The sequence below is a fragment of the Adelges cooleyi genome, unplaced genomic scaffold (assembly GCF_023614345.1).
Source record: "Adelges cooleyi isolate 19-005CV unplaced genomic scaffold, UGA_ACOO_1.1 ACOO_flye_CR_arks_rails_tigmint_CR_PRNA_108, whole genome shotgun sequence".
NCBI classification, from domain to species: Eukaryota; Metazoa; Arthropoda; class Insecta; order Hemiptera; family Adelgidae; genus Adelges; species Adelges cooleyi.
The window spans coordinates 14,384,325-14,399,439 of NW_026095761.1; the positions used below are offsets into that span (position 1 = coordinate 14,384,325).

The 15,115-nt window shown below is 28.1% G+C and overlaps 2 protein-coding genes across 2 annotated transcripts; one reads left to right on the forward strand and one right to left on the reverse strand.

Moving 5' to 3' along the window:
• The first annotated feature begins 6,943 nt into the window (after positions 1–6,943).
• Positions 6,944–9,216, forward strand: LOC126840573 (uncharacterized). Its single transcript, XM_050576425.1, has 3 exons — positions 6,944–7,562; positions 8,185–8,430; positions 8,504–9,216. Exons 1-3 carry the CDS (start codon positions 7,029–7,031, stop codon positions 8,855–8,857), a joined length of 1,134 nt encoding a protein of 377 aa, XP_050432382.1. The 5' UTR covers positions 6,944–7,028; the 3' UTR covers positions 8,858–9,216.
• Positions 9,217–10,450: 1,234 nt separating this feature from the next.
• LOC126840643 (ubiquitin thioesterase OTU1) lies at positions 10,451–13,068 on the reverse strand. The gene is made up of 3 exons (XM_050576518.1): positions 12,474–13,068; positions 11,533–11,852; positions 10,451–11,453 (listed from the first exon to the last, which is right to left on the reverse strand). The coding sequence occupies exons 1-3, from the start codon at positions 12,865–12,867 to the stop codon at positions 11,241–11,243; spliced, it is 927 nt and encodes a 308-aa protein (XP_050432475.1). The 5' UTR covers positions 12,868–13,068; the 3' UTR covers positions 10,451–11,240.
• Positions 13,069–15,115: the final 2,047 nt, after the last annotated feature.

Sequence of the window (15,115 nt, forward strand, 5' to 3'; positions counted from 1 at the left end):
AAATCCTACTACTGTGTCAAGCTGTTTAATCTTTGTAAATTAATCTATTTATTTATTTATTTATATATAATGAGTTGTGAGCAGGGACGGAGGTAGTTGGATAAGGAAAACGTTTTTGAGTATTAATTTTCTTTAAAAAGTACTTACTAACACTGTTGTTTTAAATGGAACTTTAGAAATAATATTCATATACATTGGAAATAAAAGTTTTATTAAAGCAATAATATTTTTAAATAAGTATGAAAAAAAAAATTAAATGCAATATTGACCAACTTGGTTAACATTCATCAATGGAGATGTACAGTGTACACACTGCAACAGTCGTTCTGAGACATTAAGTCTCGATAATCAATTATTTGTAATAGTAGCCCATCAGATAACCTATATTAAAGTTACCGGAGAGAACTAGTGGACCGAGTGCGTTTTAAATCTTCACTAACATTAATAATAATAATAATAATAATTAATTTTAAAACACAGGACCCACGGCAGAAGCTATGCTTCTAAAAAGAAAGAAAACATTTTTTAAATTAAAAAAAAAATATTTGTGTTCATTCATTGGTAATGCCCTTTTTTCGTGCCTGAGATGTAATCGACCAACCGATTGGCGTTTGGGGGGCATAACTGTCGATGATGCGCGCAAATTAGCTGAGAAAAATGAGAATGCTTTCAACTCACGATGAAATTCATGAATTGTAATGGTTAAATTATTTCAAAATAACTAACCAAGTGAATGTTGCCAATAAATCAATTAAGGCCAAATATTAAAAAACGACTAAACTTTTAAAAAACTTTTGGCCACAACATAAAATTAATCATCACCTACCATTCCCTTGAGTATCATAAAGTTAACATAAAGTAACTTGCAATATGCTACAGGAGGTTCTTCGACACTTTAAGCAAAAAACATATTTTTTAAACCTATAATTAATGGAATATAATATATCTGCTATACCGCTTAAGTACGAGCAATTGAATATGTCAATATATCAATAAAATTATGTTCTTACTGAAGAATTAAAAAGTTTGAAAAATTAGTATTCACAAATTAACTGGTATTAGAAACAACTCCAAAAAAACAATAATTTTTTGTTATCAGGCCAACTTACTACGCTCGTTTAATTTACAGAAAATTGTATTCTATATGGCTACAAGCTGTCCCGACCCGGCGTTGACCGGGATTTAGTTTGCCAGGGCTGAGTAAATAAATTACAAATAAGAATTTAAAAAAAGCCAATACTCCAGGCTGTATATACAAGGTGTAATGTAAAGTTATACCGAGCTTCAAATGAGACATTCAGGATGCTCTATGGGTACACTAAATGGTATTCATTTTTTTTTAATTTTAAAATTATTTAAAATAGAACTCGTATCTCATTAAAAAATTGTCTTACGAAAAAAATAATGTCAGATTTGAAATCGGGAGAAAAAAATCTTGTTGAATTGATATGTAACGCGATTTTTTGGTATCTGGCCACATTTGCGTCCATCAAGTGCCTACTGAGTGGCCGGCATATGACCGAAACCAACATAATATGGTAAGGGACACATCATTATCAGTTAGAATTTTACTTAATAATTAACATATTATTGAAGATAAGTGTTGTATTCAGTTTTAATTTTTGAAACAAATCATGATTCCACTATACCATGTGTGTATTTTTATAGCTATTATAGTTAAATTAAAAAGCTTTAATGTGAAACAAATATTTATTTATGAAACACTTATTAAAATCGCATAATATAGTATTTTGTTAACGCGGGGTCGTCAATGTACGTCAGTGTGGCGAGTCTATAGCCCTGAACTTGAATGACTGTCGATAAATCAAAACGATTTTTAAATATTTAAACAGCTGTATATTGACGTTGTTTAATAAGTTTGTGAATTTATAACTCCTACTACTATTTACAGCCTTATTAGAATATCTGTCCCAGCATTTATACTAAAGTAACTAGGGAGACCTACTTTTTCATAAAAAAAAATATTTTAAATGCAATATTGACCAACTTGATTGGCATTTAATTGAATTCCATCATTGGAGATGTACACACTGTAACAGTCGTTCTGGGACATTCTAAGTGTCGATTATAAATTATTTGTAATAGTAGTCCAGCAGGTAACCTATATTAAAGTTACCGTAGAGAACTAGTGAGCCTAGTGCGTTTGCAAATGCGTTGTCATGTCAATAATAAATGGCATAGGTATTAAATCAAATAGAGTTAAATTATGAAATTACCGTTATTATAGAGGTAAAAGTCCACAGGTTGTTGTTGTATACATGCTATATAATATAATATTATGATAAAAAATACTAGCAGCTGAATGGTTTCATGATACATGCAAGTTTCTTTTTCAGAAGTCCACAAACAGCAGAGGACATTTGAAATACATTCCCCCATCAATTTCATCAAGTTCAGATGGAAAGAAAAGCGAAGTAGTGTAGTTGTGTAGTTATCTATCGCACTGCATACCACCTGTCATACATTAAAACGCTTTAACATTGAAATAATCTTTCAAAACTGGTTATCGATCATTAATTTTTCGTAAAACACATTGTTAATAATATCATGATACAATTTTTAAAAAAAACCAGCGATGGGTTTAAAAACTATATGAACCGTGCAAGAGAAGACAAATTGTAAGAAAACTGACATCACTTCAAGTCATATAGAACTTAATGTCATGAACATATCTTTTCAGCTTCTCTTAAAATAATAATGCATTATATAATATGCATCAATATAATTATTAAGAAGACAATTTTAAGGTGAAATTAGGTAAGATTATTACCTAATTATATATCATTAATGAAAAATAATATACCTGATATTAAATAATAATGTATTTATCGAATATAAATAAAATTAAAAATAATTATATATAAACAATTAAATATAAATATACCTAATGAATACTTAGTGGTTTTCCCATCTTACTGCACGTCAATTTGTTTTTAAAATCAAAGTTGAAAACAACTTACAAAATAGTAATCGGAATTTTCTTATGTTATTTTGTAAATCTCTTTTTGAAATACATTGTAGAAAATTATTCAAACACACACAGCGCACTGAAAATACAGTTTGTTTTGTTGATTTTACAACTTTGTATACGGTTTGATATACAACTAGAAATGCTAAAAAAATGTAGAAGCCAGATTCGAATTTCGATTGACTATTTAAAATATTGTCGTGTTGCATAGTGTAATTAGATCAATAGATTATATTTTAGATATTTTTTAATTAAGACAAGTGGACAGTAACAATTTAATTTTCTATGTTGACATGATGGCTAATGTCATAGCTCATACAATGAACATTTTGTCATTTTATAAAAAAAAATTGCATACATCTTTTAGCTTTTATATTTAGTTGCCTTACTAATTTTTAGCAATAAGCGTCATTACCCAGTGGCTATTGCGATGTTATCTATTATATACTATAGTTATTGTGGAAAATAAAGTGTTCATTGTTGTTCATTGTAACTAGCAAGACGGTGAACACGGTTGATAATATCTCAATATAATAATATGTTTTGTTTTAATTGCTTGTTTGGATGACCATGATCGTATTTAATCATAATATGATAATCTGGCTACCACCCGGTGTTTGGTGTGATGCAGATGATGACTGATCATTGATGTCTGATAGTATACACAACATTACCTTGGATAGCTACGGGTGGCTGGTGGCTGCTGGCTCACTATGAATTATCTGCATTGCATTCAACTCCCTTGATCTATATAATACATAGAAATATCGTTGTTTCCAAGTTATATAATCTAAATAATTGATTAAACTATATGGAATCACGTTAGGTACCAATTATTACAACTTTAGTCAAGGTCCAACGAGAACACTAAAGAAATAATATCCTTTCGTGGCTACAGCTAATACACAAATAAATGTTTTTGGATAGAATTCTTGAAACAAGTACGATTTTTTTAGCATTCTTAGATATATAAAAAAATCATCATTTGTTTATCGCTGTTATTCGTATTTGTTTCAAATTATTTATTTTTTATTATACAAATATTATTTATTTAATACCTACTAATCTTTCGTTGTAAAGGATTTTCCGGAAAGAAAACATATTGAGCTTAATCAGAAACCGAAGATTTCAGTGGGCTGAACATGCTATGCTAAGCCAGAACCATCTCATAAGGATAATCATGGACGAGAACCCAGTTGGTAGGAGACCACTGGGAAGACCCCGATTGAGGTAGGAAGATGTGATAAGAAAAGACGTGGAGGCAGTGAATGGAAGACGGGATTGGAAAGCAAGGGCGGTTGATAGGGAAGGCTGCAGGATTGGATGTGTAACGGGATGGTCTTGATGGCCGAAAACCCAATGATGAATCTTTTTGTTGTATACGTTATCTTTTATTTATTACATATTAATAAATATTATTTATTTGAATGTCTAAGTAATAATCCATATGTATAGGTACTTACTCGTCTATATAATATGTACTATAACTATGGAATGTTTTTTAAAATAAATTTGAATTTATCTGACATCTTTTTTTTTTGTATAAATAATTTATAAACTAATTATCTTTTATTTAGTAAGTTACAATATAAATGGTAATCGGTAATCATGAATAAAAAATTGTCTATTATATGTCAATAATTATCTATTACTTATTATATTATTTAAATTTTACCCAAATCTGTGTCAAACTATAAAAACTACTATTGAATTCTAAATTAATTTTAAATTTAAAACAAAAATAAAATAATTGTATTTATGACACGTATTATTTTCTAATATTATCATTCAGTAGGCTTGGATAACGGTATTAGTTATTGAGTACTCAATTACACAAATAATAAATATTTGATATTTGTTGAATTGTTATCCAGTTTTGAAGACGACTAAATGTAAACACTTTATGGAATCGAACTTTGGTTAATTAATACAAAAAATGCATATGACTGTAAAGCACAAAAATATTATATACTATACAAACATAGTAAAAATATAATTCACTTAATACACTTTAAACAGCTCATAAATATTTTCACAATATTTTTTACATTGATATTGTAACAGCTGTTTGGGTTATAAGCTAATCAAACAGCCAAAATCCAGATAATATGCAATAATAAAAAAATTATTTTATAAATTCTAGTTTCGGGATAAAAATTAACTATCTATTTAGATAAAAACATCTAAATAGATAGAATAGATCTAAATATAATGAACAAAATATGAATTTTATAATGAAAGTATTTATGTGATTATGTATACCCAACAAATATTGAGTTTTCAATTCAAGGCAATCAATAAATTATACATGTAGGTATATATATTCGCAATAGTCTTTATTATATTTATATTTTAGTCGACATTTAAAATATTAACATAATAATTCCACTTTTAAACCCACATAAATATAACATAATAGGTAACTACAGTTATTGTAACAGCTGGTTAAAATTCAAGGCCGTATTATAAATGTAACGGTTAATTATATTATCAGAGTTGGCTATAGGGAAATAGATTGTAATTATAAATCTCAATGGAAAAATACCTGAGATTGCAGTTTTTCATGGCACATACCGCGTGACGTGAATACTAATAATTGCATTCGCCCAATAGGTCACAATGTGCAGAATATGCGCATTAACATAATACAAATGATTCCTTAACAGGAATTCGGGTTATCTAAAGTAATATTGTTTATCTAAATTAAATAAATCATCACTAAATACATCACGACTAAAAAAAAATTAGTTAAAGATATATTTTTCATTTTGGTGGCAAAATATGTTGTGCAAAAAAAAAAAAATACTAACAATTATTGTTTTGTTATAGTAACCATACTATATTATATTATTCTCCTCAAAAATAAACCTTTCTAAGTATTCAGGAACGCAATTTCGTTTAAAAAAGTTTAAAACCTAATGACCCCTCCCATATGTGCCTAACTTAAATGAACCGATAAATTAAATTAAATACAACAAAATTACGAAAACATTAGTCATTACTCATTGTCTTTCATAAGTATTTACAGTCAGTTACAAACAATGATGAGTGGGTGAGTCAGTAACAAAAAACTTTGAAATTCAACCCTTTTGAAAAGGCTTACTTTTAAGGGCTCAATTGTTTACAATGTACTAAGCTACTCGAGCTTAATCTATGTTTCAAATTTCAAAAGTTTATCTTAAGAGGAAACAGAGATATCGTTACCGTAACAGCAACAACACGTATCTGCAAATTTTCGATTTTTTTCTATGTTATCAAAATGACGAAATATTTAGAATCTCTTTTCGCACATCTTTCATTGACCATATTTCCCGTAAACACACTGTTGATAATTTTCTTATATGTGGGTCAACATTTAAAAAAACTGGGTGAATTGTTTCGTGTGAAGATACACTGACATTGCTGGTACTTGGCCTTGCGCTCAGATTATAATTTATCTCATTACTAACATTAAAAAATATATATATTTCCAAAAGCAGAAGATAGTATCAACTCTGTATTCAAATATTTTCTCGGGGAGGTGAAAGACATTTGTTGGGCTTACCTCTCTCTCTCCCTTCTTTCCTTATATCATTGGTCCAATGTGGAGAAAGTTGTTTTAAAATAATACTAGTACTGTAGCTACTTATTTAATAAAAATCGTATAATTAACGCCGTACGATTATTAGTTATTTAAATGCTTAAATAATATATATTATTTAATTAATTACAAAAATAAATAGTAAGTACAATGATTAATTATTGTAATAAACCGGTCAACGTTTAGCAAATTTTTTTCTCCCGTACAATTTTCTAATAACTGGTACCTAGTTGCTGCGTTTAAGTTTTGGACAGCCGTAGTGATAACTGATAACAGTGCTTTGTTTACAATCCCTATTTAAGATAACAGTTATCTTAATTCGTGTTTACAATGTTAAAAACTACAGGTTATAATTTTGAAAACTTACAGTAGGTATATTTTTGATAATTTAAAGATTAAAAATAAATGATTAAACTTTGTCAAATTAAACTAATAATCGAGTGAAAAATTAATTGTATTATGGACTCAGACGCTCCACCGTTGTCTCGCTCTCGTCCGCCTACTTCGAACGATAACAATGAACGACTGTCGGATGCCAATGAAGATATTCAATTTTCTCCTTACCGCTATGAGATGCAACCTGTGTCATCACAATCCTTAGCACCGCTTACATACCCGACGCCTATTTCGGCTTGGCCCAACGCTCAAAACTTCCCACCATATTTGGAAGCCAACTCTTCCCAGCCATCATCATATATGTACCATCCACCATCCTCGAGCATGAGATTACATCCGACCCAACAAGTGTCGCCAAATTGTTTAGACTGGAAAATCAATCCTATTGTAGCACCTACGAGGCAGTTCAAAACCACGCCTAAACCGTTATTTCCTCTTGGTTACAGTTCAACCATCTCGGAAAACTGGATGGAAGGCAACAAAGGTCTTCAGTACAGTATTAAAAATTTTACTTTCTGCACCAAAAGGACATCGAGCAATACAAAAGATGTTGAAAAAGCAAACGAGTATGACTCGTTATTTGTGTCTATTCCTCAGGTACGTTAAAAAGTGCATACATTGTTTTATACAAATTATATGTTTGATAATATTTAAAATGCAATATTATAAACCAAATTCTGAATATTATGGCAGTAAATAATTTATTTTTAAAATACCATTATAATTAGTTTTGTTAATATTCTTTATGGAAAGGGAATCGTAAGAAATTATATATTTTTGTTTAATTAAAAATGATTTAGAAAAAATTAAAAAAATTATTTGAATTATTAATTTTGATATTTTTATTTGAAACATATTTGATTTGTTATTAAAATTAATTCAAATTAAAAGTAATTATTTGGATATTTGTTTAAATAAAATAAAAATTTTAGGTATTCCAAAAATGGTTATTTTTAGTAATTATTTGAATTTTTATTAAAACAAAACGATGTTTAAATAACTGCAATTTTTTTTTACTATTCTATAATAAAAAATAAAAGTAATTTATTCCTTTTCCTATTCATAAGCAAAACCAATTTCAACTCATTCTACGATCCATTCCTTAAAACTACCTAATTTCATAAACTTCTTTCTTTGGAACTTTATTTTTATATTTGAAGTTAATAAGTATTCAATTTATTAAGGATGAGGCACTAAACGAGTAAATGTGATTCTACAGGCACTGGAAGGAGATTATCATTACTATGTGTGGCCAGCGTCTCCTGTCCTGGCGTGGATTTTATGGGAACACAGACTTGAACTACCAGGAAAGAGGATACTGGAAGTCGGTTCGGGTACATCCTTACCGGGTATCATTGCAGCAAAATGCGGAGCTATTGTTACATTGACTGATGATCCACGAGTGCCAGGAACTATTAAACATATACAAAAGTGCTGTTACATGAACGGCCTTTACCCAGAACAAGTAAAAAAAAAAAATTAAAGAGTTTGTTTTATAGTAAATTTGTTTAATTACAACGAATAAATACTGTTTGCAGATAAGAGTGATCGGACTTCCATGGGGATACTTCTTACGTGAAACTCTCAACTTGGGACCAATTGACTTGATTATAGGCTCAGACTGTTTTTACGAGCCAAACTTGTTTGAAGACTTAATTGTGACCATATCGTATCTGTTGGAACGCAATCCGATGGCAAAGTTTATGACGACGTACCACGAAAGAGACCCTGATTTAGGAATCGACGAACTAGCAGATAAGTGGATGCTCAATTGTACTCATAAATCTCTTGAAGAATTGGGCAAAAACAATGAATTGGATATTTATGAGCTGATGAAAGGCAACGATATTCATCTTTTAGAGATTACTAGAAAAGTGTTAAAAAATAAATGAACTATTGTATTATAATGTTTATAATATATATTTTTTAATATTTTCCCTTTTTTTTTATGTACTTATTAACTTATCTTATAGACTTTTAAAACATAGAATTAAAATTAATAATTTGATTCCGTCCATTTTTTATAATATAATGATGTATTTTTATTGAACATTTTAAATTTATTTATGTTTAAACCTTAAGTTAAAAAAATAATAAGCTGTGCTTGGGAACAGCTAATAATTTAACCGTAGTAGTGTTTAGAGAAAAGGTTGTGTATGAACTGACAAATATGTATTTTGAGATTATTGTATCATGTGTACACTTGAGAGGACTTTATACACCCATTTGTATAGTGTAAATACTACTAAAAGACTACTAATAAGACTGCAAAAACTCGTTTTATTCACCTAATGACGTGTTAAAGAAAAAAGGAAAACCTAATATAAAATCGAAAGCAAATTATTTTTTTAAAAGTAAATAGTCCATTAGACCGAGTAAAACGCAATATTGTGTTTTTCCACATTTTGATTAAAAAATAACAAAATCCTTCATTATAATACAGGGTGTTCAGTTAATCAGAAGACACTCTTTGCTCAGAAAATAATTTGGTACAATTTTATAGTTTTTTTTTTTTAACATTTATTTATGCTATATTGTACAATATTATAAAACTACCAAATATTTACCTTTTTTAATATTTTTCAGCGTTATTAACTTTTGAAACTTAAATAGGAACATTTTTATTTAATTTACTTTTAAATTGTTTTGATAATTTAAATTAAATATATAAATTATAATATTATATTTAAATTAATAATAATAATTAAATTTGTTGTTAATTTTGACTGGTCGATAACTAGTTTTAAATAATAACTTTTAAAATTTAAAATTTAGGACGGGAAGTGGAGTGCAGTTGAGTAATGCACGTAGATAAAAAATTACTACATTCCACCTTTTCTCCAGTCCTCCAGTTTTAAACTTTAATAATAGTAATTAACCAAAACTGTAAATGTTAACTAGTAACATTTACAGCAAATTATTCTACTTTCAAAAAGTTTTTTTTTAAATTTAATATTTATTTATGCAAATCTTAAAATGTAGAACAATGACCAAAATAGATGTAATATTTATAAAGGGCAAATTTACAGAGTGAAGAGGTCTCTCAGTGGAGGAACTTTGAGTTTATTAAAAATATTTTTTCTATTTGACTAGCAGGTCAACACCAATGCTTTCTAAATCTTTTTTAGGGTTACCAGGAATAATTATTGATGAGAGTTCAGAAATGAGAAGATTAGGATGATGATTTGTTCAGTTTCTGAAGCATTAGTGTAGTTTAGCAATTTCAGTCACAGTTGAGTTTTTTAGGCCTTAATGAATGGAAATATAAAATGGGGCTTTACATATACTACATAGGACTTTGGATTGGAATCTCTGAATACGGTCAAAAATTTAAATAAAAATATACATTCCCATACGAGTTTCAAAAGTTGAAAGCGCTCTTAATTAATGCGAGCTTTAATTCGCTCTTAATTCCATTAATGCTAGCTTTAATGGAAATAGAGGCATAAGTAATATTTTCCTATTTACAGAAATGAAGTAAAACATTTCACAGATTATTAAAAAAATGGATTGTTATTCTTGCAACCTTTTTTGATTGACAAGAAATGATTTATTGCTTACATAAAATACTTAGTCGTAAAAAAGATTCAGTGGGACTAGTATTATTGCTTTTACGTTATCCATTATACAGACGGATAAATTTGATTATTATAAAAATGTAAACAATTCTTTTCGATGAAAGTGTTGCTTTCACACCTTTTGGTCAAAGGTTTAAATTATAAATTATAGAAAAAAAAATTGTATTTAATATTAATGTAACAATCTTTTTTGAAAAATTACCCACTAAAAATAAACAAACACAATGAAACTAGTGAAATTAATATATTGCATTTTTTTTATTTTAAATTATTTTTACTAAAACATAACTAGAACACAAAATCCCATTCTCCAATTTTAATCTGAATAATTAATGATAGTTAAATGTTATAACACCTGAAAAGCGGTAAAAAAAATTGCTTATAAAATGTTTTTATGTATTGCTATTTTGATACAAATTTTAATCGTAACTCAGTTTTAGATATTTCAATTATAAATGTAATAACTTGTAAGTTAATATTAACTACTATTAACAATGATAAATTGAATTCAATTTTTTTCTTTTTGGTAGTGTTTATTTTATTTCCATTAATTAATATTTAGTTTTAATTGTTATTCATTTATATTTTTTAGTGTATTTGAAATACTTCTAGAATTCATTAAATAAAATGGCACCCGCCATTAATTATAATGCGATAATAAAAATAAAAGAGAAACGCCACAATTTGGTTATAAACATTAATATTCATTAAAGTTGGTGTGAGCAGTCTGTTTAGCGTGTTCTTGTGCTTGCGTTTGACCAATCATTATGCAACCGCAGTCTAGGCATTTCAGAGTAAATCGATTAACGTCTGTATATTGTCTACTAGACTTGGCTTCATTAGCCAGCAACTGGGCCGCTTCTAACATCCGATCATCATTTTTCGGGAATAAAGTCTGTATTTCACCAGCCTGAAATATGTACGACAAAAGTATGCTATTAGGCGTTTAAATATATATATATATAATTGGAAAACAAATTGAAACTTACGCCAAATGGCGATTCCAAGTACAAGGGATCGTAATGTATGCCGTCATAAATTAGAAATACGCGGTGCGGATATTCTTTGTCTTCGCCAAATTTACTAATTGATCCGCTTTGTGTATCTATCACAGCTATTTCGACACCGTAAAAATTTGATAATATCGACACTTCGATTGCACCGCCCCACGAATCAGGATTTCGTATCCATTTGCAGTAATCTTCATTAGGCTTTCCCAAAACAGCTTCACTAAACTCTACTTGGTCGTCCTTGACGGCGTTGGCTATAATTTCACGCATATAACTACCACTGCCTAAATCTATTTTTCCTGTAAATATAAAATTAAAAATGTAACTAAAAATTATTTCAAACAATACCACAATGTATATTGTATAAATTAAATCTAATGAAAAATTAATATAAAATAATTAGTGGATCTATTTGGATTTTAGTTAAAAATGTTATATATTTTTATCAACAATAACTTAAAAACAACAAACAATAAAAATTAAAATCTAATATCTTTTTAAGTTTTTGGATCAATTAAGAACCTTTCAGGTACATTTAACGACATCTTGGGTGCACACAAAAATAAAAATACATATTATAAGAAGAATTGAAGCTAAAATAATTATTTAAAACTGGTAATTGACCAGTTAAAATTGTTAGTAAACTATTTTTATTTTAAAATAGTAATAAAATATAAACGTTACAATTTCAGTTTTTAAAAGTTTAAAAACTATCAAGTGATAATGTTCTGGAATTCACAGAAAAAAAAAGTTTTAAGAGAAATTGTGTTTTACATTAAATGGATCATGAGTATAAACAAAATTTCAAAAGAGAAACATGTCCGATAAATTACTATTTTAATAGTGAAGGTTAACTCTTAATATATTATTACTGAAAAACTTTAATCAATGGTGTTTATTACATTATATTACATTCTTACCTCCCAATACAAATCCCATACTAGTGAACAAACACGAGTTGTCGGCAGGCACTACTTTACGCAAAATAAGCGGTAATCCATCGCCGACTTCTTGTTCAATAACATGCTTTAGAATTGCGTTTTCGGTTTGAATTTTAGTTTCCTTGACTCCTGAGCTGCTGGTGTCCACTTCGGCTATTATCGTATCACCAGACTTAATTCCTGCGTCTGCCACCGAGCCGTCGAATTGCAATATAGGTTTTGGTGGAAAGCCAAACAACAATTTTATGCTATTCGAAGGTATATCACTCAGCACTGACAACTGCTCCTTTAAATCGGTTAGATCGCAATTCGGCGATATTTTAATCGGGAACGTGCCCGAACGGCATTTAAGCCTTAAAGAAATGTCAGACATGGTCAGCTTCGATAATCATAGAACATCATAATAAGTGAAAGAGGAAATATTGGTGGAAAAATCGTATAAAATGTTGAAATGATTTGCTTACATTGACCAAAAGATTACTACTACAGTTTAAAAAAAATCAAAAGCAGTACCAAATTTTTTTGAACAACGCGTTTAGAACTGCAATGTAATTGGCACAAAGAGACGTTACTTTATCAACAGTGATATGGTTAGATTTAAAGATTAATTTTTACAGATTCAGTGTAGCCAACATATGTACGAAAAATAACGTGACTATAGATCTAAAATATTTTAAATATGGTTGATGAGACTCTACAATAGTTTTCTTTTTTAATTGTTTATCATAATATACAACATGTCAAGTTTGTTAATTAAAAAGTACTATAAGTAAATTACATTTCCTTATCCGTTGCATACTTCAGTATCAGACATAATAATATACTAATTTACTATAGTATTTACTACTATAAGGTACTTGACAGCAGTGACGTATGTCCTGAGAGGGGGAGGCTTAGTTATATTATTATAGTAAGTATTTGGAAAAAAATTAAAGTTATTTTAATAGGTATTATTGTAATATTTAAAAGTATATATTACATAGCTACACATTAGTTCAGAAACTTTGTGTGGATACTCATTACGTTATAAACAATTTACAATTTAAGTTTGTAAGAAATATGAATTTGCTTTATTGTCGATTGTTAATTATTTATGTTAGAACTAATATATAACTTAAAATAATACCATTGTGGTTATTATTTTATTTTAATGGTTTGTCGAAAAATAGTTGTCTGAGTTTGTGTACACACGATATTGCTCTTTGACGAAATGTTTTATTTTAAACCGGTTTTCTTTTGTTTTTAGTCTTAAAAAGTGATTTGTTTTGTTGTAATTAGGCAATTTGTGTAAAAATTATAATCATTTTGTAAAAGTTTTGGTACTTTGTTGTGTGTATATTTTTTACGAATTTCTACAGCAGTCTGATCTTTTACCTCCTATAATTTTTTTATTATTTATTAAGAGATTTTCTCCCACACAAGGTTTGGGTTTCTCTGCCATGAATAATTCTCTAAGCACACTAAATAAATAACAACAATATATTTCTATGCGTCATCATATTACTAGTTTAATTTCAAGTAAAACACCAAGAGTATCGTCGAGTATTATATTTACTTAACTTCAAAAATGACTAACAACCCTTTAATACAATTTTATAATTAATCTATGGCGTATTAATTATTGATAGGTACACATAAAAATTGTCTATTACTAACAATACAACTCAATAATGGATAACGCAGTATTTTAAACGCCGTTATTTTATTAATTATTCGTATATATTTTCTTATATGCATGACAAAATATTGAGGTCCTGTGTGCCGAATAACAAATGCTACGTATTAGATTAATGAGTAATGACACAAAAAGAAAATTCGACAAAACAACGTTATATAATATAATTATTATACATGACAGACTACAATTATTATAAAATGTTAACATACAAGTCAAAGTAAAACTAGAATTGTCTGGGGACACTATAATATTATCATGTACCTACTTATATATTTATTGAAAAATATTCAAAATTTAAAAAATTACTAAATTATTATAATAATAAATTGTATAATTAAGTCGCAATACCTAAAATACATGCTTAATAAATATTTTTGTTTTTTAAAATTTGTTTTTATAAAACATTTTTATGGCTTTGACTTCAAAACAATTGAAGCCGAAAATCGGCATAGTTCTCACGGCATATTTATTTAAAAGTAAACAAAACAAAAGTGCAATTTAGATGATTACCTAAAATAAATAACAAAATTAATTCATCGCAGTCATGATAAAGCATATATTATAATTAATATGCGCTTGATAAAGATAAAAATAAAATTCTAGTTTATAACATTATTAACAGCTTAGAATATAGTACTATAATAATAACATTTGTTTTACATAGCTTTTACAAATAATAACACAGCGTAAGTTGATATGCTTGACTGCTTATGAATACCCAACAACATAATTGTGTCTATATAATATAATATAATAGTTTTAGAAAATTATATCTAATAAATGTTAAATTTAAAGAGATCGGTCTTAGGTATATACACCCATAACAAATCTCTTTGTATTTTAAATATTATTACTGGTTTTTTTTTCAAAAAACTTTTAAACATTAATGAAATAAAAAAACTAAATGTTGTGTTAAATTAAACGAATTTAGTGAATCACATGT